At 41.9% G+C, this 6,000-nt stretch overlaps 1 protein-coding gene across 1 annotated transcript in view; it reads right to left on the minus strand.

Annotated features, from left to right (window-relative positions):
• Positions 1-5,074, minus strand: part of LOC115800438 (FERM, ARHGEF and pleckstrin domain-containing protein 1-like) — a 54,482-nt gene extending 49,408 nt beyond the window's left edge. Inside the window, exons 1-2 of the mRNA XM_030757800.1 lie at positions 4,841-5,074; positions 1,079-1,285 (exon numbers count right to left, since the gene is read on the minus strand). Of these exons, the coding sequence (XP_030613660.1) occupies positions 1,079-1,258 (180 nt within the window). The 5' untranslated portion in view covers positions 1,259-1,285; positions 4,841-5,074. The remainder of the gene's footprint in view (positions 1-1,078; positions 1,286-4,840) is intronic.
• Between the last annotated feature and the right edge of the window lie 926 nt (positions 5,075-6,000).

The raw sequence follows: 6,000 nt of genomic DNA on the forward strand, positions 1-6,000 counted from the left end.
TTGAGCACAATAAAGAAAAAAACAAGTGCTTCTTACACAGTATCAACATACCAATGTAGGAAAGAGCTTTAAGGGGTACTCAAGCTTTCAATGACTGAGGGCCAATGTAGGGGCCAGTATATGATTTAGGGCTGCACAGGAAAAACGCACACACTAAATGCTTTTAGAAGACTTTTAATCAGTGTTTGCAAAGTTTTGGTATGTCATTTTATCTGGTGGTTTATGTTTTTTTAATTATTAATGAGGCAGATTTTTACAACTCAGTTGTATTTGTCAGCGTTAAGCAACTTTGGTCCTTTGGTCTCGTTCTGTGCTGCGATATTTTAGCATGACGTGAACTGAATGTAAACTCATCCATCCTTTCCTTGCCATCCAAGGGCCACATAAAATATTTCCAAGTACCACCTTTGGCCCATGGGCCACACTTTGAGAACCCTGGCAGTAGAAGAATGACACAATGTAACACAATGTTAGTCTTTGATAAGCAAGTGTTATTTTCTAACTTTTTTTTATTGTAAAAGAACAGAAAATGTCCATTATTCCTGTCAACCTCTGATTTTGTTTGGGTTTTTTGGGGGGTTTGTTTGAAAATTGTGCAATATTTGAGAAGATTCTTGAAACCCCAGCAAATTCTTCTAAACTCTTGAAATTCTGAGTTAAAGAAAGATTTAATCAAACTGAATTTTTGTTACATCAATTTATTGCTATTTTTCTCTTAATTGAACATTTTTACCATTTTTAAAGGCAATTTTTGAAGAGAAGACAGCTTGAAAAAAGGTTAAAACCTAAACAAAACAAGACAAAAGTGGAAATTTGTTACCTACTGTAATTGTGGTGCAATAATAACGAGAGCAGATTTGAACCCGTTTGGGAGATTAGAAAAGAGCGAGCAAAAATTGAATAACCCACAATAAACTGGAAGAACCCTGATATTACTAAGATCCCTCCAGTTTCATTCAACATGCAGTTTCCATGCCAACCTGTTACCAGACTGCAGCTGGAATCGGGAAATGCTTCTCGGCCGCTGTGTAATAATGAAGAGTCCCGTTCAACAACAAGAAAAATGATAGTAACTCACCGAGATGTCAAAAAGCTCCTCCGTGTCATCCAGCATACGAACCCTGATGGTGACATGCCGTCCAGGGGGCATGGCCGGGGGTCTGTGCCCGGGGTCTAATGTACTGATGCCAAGGGTCTCTGGGGCTCCAAGGCGCTGCCCTGCTCCAGAGGAGATTGTGTCTGGGTCTGGCTCTGCCATGGTGTGCTGCACTGCTCACTGCCCAGCCTGCACCAAGGGCAAGACAGAAGTCAGGCACCGAAAAACATATTCAGCCAGTCACATGAATGCAAAAATTAAATTTAAAGGCAAAAATGAAAAACTCCTGTCTCACAGCATCAGTGGTGTGTGTGCAACACAGTCCAACGGCTGCATCAGTTCCCGGAGGACAGGCTGCACAACCTTTCATGTCACACAAAACAGAGTAATTGCAAATGCAGTATTTGCACTCGCTGCTAATGGCTGATAATTGTTGCCAGTGGGAGACCCAATTAATATAAAAAAAAAAAAAAAGTGTGAGGCAAGTTCTTGATTTCAAAGCACAAATCAGGCAGCCCTAATTTGATTTGACAAATGAATCACGAGGCTAGAGTGTAAAATCAAAGTGTCAGTAGAATGACAATTCATTTAGAAAGTTTTAAAACCAGCGCATTAAGGACAGAGACACAGACATGTACACTTGGGATTCAACAGATCTCAGGGGCAGCAACTCAGACATGTAAAGACACTGCAGGAAATGTGAATGTGGAGTAAACAGAGAGTGTAAGGGGTAACAGAAATGAAAAGAAAACACTGCAGATCCAGTGACTATATTCTATTGGGTTTAAAGATACACAGCTAATAGTAACAAGTATAAGTAGCTAAAGGTTATCAATAAAAACTGGAGGTTTAAAGTAGAGGTAGCAGATCCATCCAATCATTTTTTCCATTTATCCAAATCAGTGTCTGAAAACTATCCCAGTTATCATAGGGCAAGATACGGGATACACCCTGGACAGGTCACCAGCCAATCACAGCTAAGACAAAGACAGACAACTGATCACTCTCACAGCCACACCTATGGACAACTTTAGAATCACCAATTAACATAACATGCATGCCTTCGGCCTGTGGGAGGAAAAACACTCAGGCAAAGGGAGAACATCCAGCTCCATGCAACCAGGCACTTTGCCACCCATAACTAACAGATGAATGGCTTATCGGGTCACAAACTAACATAAGACAACGAGGAAATGGCAGCTAGAACAATATGGCTGAAAGTAATGGATCATGAAAATGAAATAAGCCTGTGTGACAGAAAATGTTGGGAACCACCGACCCACAGCATCCAGTTTCGGAGGTTCACATCCAACACCGAAAAAGCTGGGGTACAGAATCTGGGAAAACTCTGCAGTATCACTCAGCCCATGACTCTCCCAGATGGTTGAATGTTTTGGACAAAGTCATGGATTCATTTCGGGTTGACACTTGAGCTGGCCACCCCTCCACCCCCCCCACACCATGTATCTACAGCCAGATCCCCTTAGGGCCCTGCTGTCCTGCTTAATTCTCTCTTCACTGCACATTCCAGCAGGCTGATGTCATCCTGAGAACTCACCGAGCGGTTCGTCAGAGTACCGAGGCCAGTGGGCAGTTGTTCAGCCGCCGCAGAGGTGAATGACTGGTGCCAAGTTTAAGCTGAGAGCTGAATAAGGCATTTCAAAGGAGTGGATAATGTAATCCAGTAGAGTGTGTGCAGAATATAGGCCGAGGATAGTGAATACTCTAAATTCTGTGATGATGGTCTGTCTGGTGATTGAGCTTGGAGACTGCAGCCTGGAGCTGTGATTAATGACTAGTAGGCCTGCAACCGACAATTATTTTATTGTTTTCATTAATAATCGTTAGCTGATTGCAAAATCAGTCGATTAAGCGATGGAAAATTGTGAAACATGACCAACACACAACAGATAGTATTTAAAAGAACATAAAACAGGGAAAAGGCAGTTTTACTTAAGGAATGACTTGAAACAACTGATTGAATATGAAACTAATTTTCTGTCAAGTGATTGTTAAGGCTGCCGAGGCAATTCTGCCCAGAATAACAGTGCTCAAAGGCTAACAAAAGTAAAGCGCCCTCTATAATGCAATTAATCAGGAAGGTTAATCTGTGAGTTCTGTTATAAACTTATTTGTATGATCAGATTATGTTAATCTCCCACTATAAGGCCAGTGACTTTGGGGATCATGTTGTTTCATTTGCACCTGTTTGTACACTGTCATCACGGAGCAGTGGGTGACAGATGTTGCTGTTTTCCAGTTAAAGTGCTCACTCCTTTGGGGTGATCAAAAACAGACCTAAAAGCTGCCACCGGGGCCATGAATGGAAACGAGCATATTTTCCCAAATCAAACCCAGTCCTTTATGACGTTTGATCCAAGGGCCGTCACCACTTGGTGGCCCTTACTCTTGATTATTGGCAAGTGTATCAAGTCAACTCTGTAAATTCATGGCTTGCATGACCCTGCACATGCATGCCACGTAACCAGACACTCTTCAAACAAGGCACCAGTGAAACAGAGGGCAGTGAAAGAGTAGACTGTGATTATTTCAGTCAGCACGTACCCTCCCCTGCACCAAGCATCATGAATCAACCAGTTATGACTCCAGGTCTGTGTGCTTTTGTGAATAGGTAACACAGGCCCAAACAAACACAAAAACAGGCAGTTGTACAGATGGCCTTGTTCCCAGGGCTAGAATGTGACACAAAGCGTACTCGTCCAGTATACAATGCCAAAAGGGACATTTGCAGACCCCTGAGTGTTTCTCAGAGTAAACCACCCTGCCTTTGAACTTGTTTGCTTGAAATTCCCCACAAGCCTGCAATGTTTAGCTGTGACTGCTGGCTTATTGAGAGTCCAGGGTTGTAACAGTGGCTCCTCTGTGCGCAGGGGTACACAGGGGCTCCTAGATGAAGTCCACAACTGCACAGCTGGAATCCTTTTAATGACAGCTGAATGGCCAGGGGACTGTCTATCTGAGAGAAGCTGCATAATAATAATAATAATAATAATAATAATAAAAAAGAGCTCAATTTCTTCTGTGGTTTGCAAACGCCACTGATACCTGGGTGTGGCTGGCATTGCGTGAAAAGCTCTAAGTTCACGCTGTATTATTGGCAATGTGACATATGTTCATTCAGTGAAAGGAATGACAGCCAACTGGATACTTGTAACCAAGACCTGTGCAAAAGAGCCCTAATGACTGGAATGGTAAAGTCAATGGCAGACTCAGCTCACATAGTCTGAAGTGTGGTCACACCATAGATGTAATGTAGGTTAATAGAGCAGGCTGCTGTAATCCTCAGGACATTACCAGCCAGCACAGTAGATGTGACATTAATGCATTGCACACACTCACCTGGACACCCTCTGGAAACTAAGGGTCAGGTAATAAACGCACACACCTCGGCAACATTTTTTTTTCTTAATCTTTTAAATGTCACAGACATGCATGAATCATCTTCGAAAAACGAAACCTCAACGACTGCGGCGGCTGCTGCACACACACAGCTAAGGTATATCTGTGCAATGCAACCCACACTGCAGGACAGAAAGGACAGTCCCTGGCAGCATATGAGGTTTTTCCACGCAGGGTGATAGTTATTTCCCTCCTTTGAAATCCAGCATCACAAAACAACACGAGAAAGAGACTCCCAAGACTTAACCCTAATCTCCTCAAACAAGTTGAATCACTTCCCTTCAAGAGCGCAGTGAGAGAGGACTCGGGCAGCACGATTCTTACCCCTTCTCTCGAAATGCGGGCTTGTCCACACGAAAAGTATTTCCCAGCTGAAGGGGAAGACTACATCCACGTCCGGAAAAATTGGGAAAAATGAATCCCTGATGAGTTTTAGATGCAGCTTGCACCGAAGAGGAGGATTCCTGCGGTCGCCATGGCGGACGACTGAGTAAGTGAGCCGGGGAGAGACGGGATTACAGTGAACCGAGCGGCGGATCCACTCCTGCTGAAATCACTCAGACAATGAAGGAGGTGCAGCAGCACCTCCACCTTCTGAACAGGAGCCGGACACCGAGGAGCAACAGCACCACCCAGCGGCAGAACCTGTAAAAAAAAAAAAATCGCATACCGTAAACAAACGGATTCAACATTTTTGGCTTTGAACCGTTAAAATGAAGCAATGTCTACTTGTACCCCACATCAAAGGTGGATGAGAGCTACCAGAAGATTAAAGATGTTTAATTCTTAGAGGTCTGAGAAGCACTGAACTGTACTTAAGGAAAAGCTTATACCAAGACCTGTGACATATGACCTGTGACAAAACCAAAGTAAAAAATTAAGGTGTAAAAACCGAAGGCAGCCAAGTAAAAACATTATGGTTAGTCAAAAAAAAAATAATAATAAAAAATCACTGAAACTAACTGAAATTATATTTTTTTGCATTACCAAACTACTGGTAACTAATGATATTGAGGAAATCTCTTTAAATGTATACTTTTAGTCACGGTCTTTGTGGCTTTGTGCCAATTTAAGTACTCTATAGATACACTATAATTACACTATATTTACTCTATAGTGGCACTAAAATTACACCATAGTTACACTATAAGTACGCGTATATGTGTATATAATGTGAATATACATACATATAATTACTCTATAATATGTATAGAGTAATTTTAGTGTAACTATAGTGTAATTATAATGTTACTATAGAGTAATTATAGTTGTACTATAGTGTAACTATAGGGGCACTAGAGTGTAACTATAGTTACAGAAACCATAGTTACCAAATACAGTCACTATCAGTTACTTTGGGAACTGCAGTTTACTTCTGTAGAAACTTTAATGGGGAATATTCCCTGAAGTTTTCTACAAAAATAACCTTCAGGGAATGTTCCTAGAACATTCCTAGAATGTGCTCTTCAGGGAGCGATCCCTGA

This window comes from Archocentrus centrarchus, chromosome 21 (genome assembly GCF_007364275.1).
Source record: "Archocentrus centrarchus isolate MPI-CPG fArcCen1 chromosome 21, fArcCen1, whole genome shotgun sequence".
In the NCBI taxonomy this organism is placed as follows: Eukaryota; Metazoa; Chordata; class Actinopteri; order Cichliformes; family Cichlidae; genus Archocentrus; species Archocentrus centrarchus.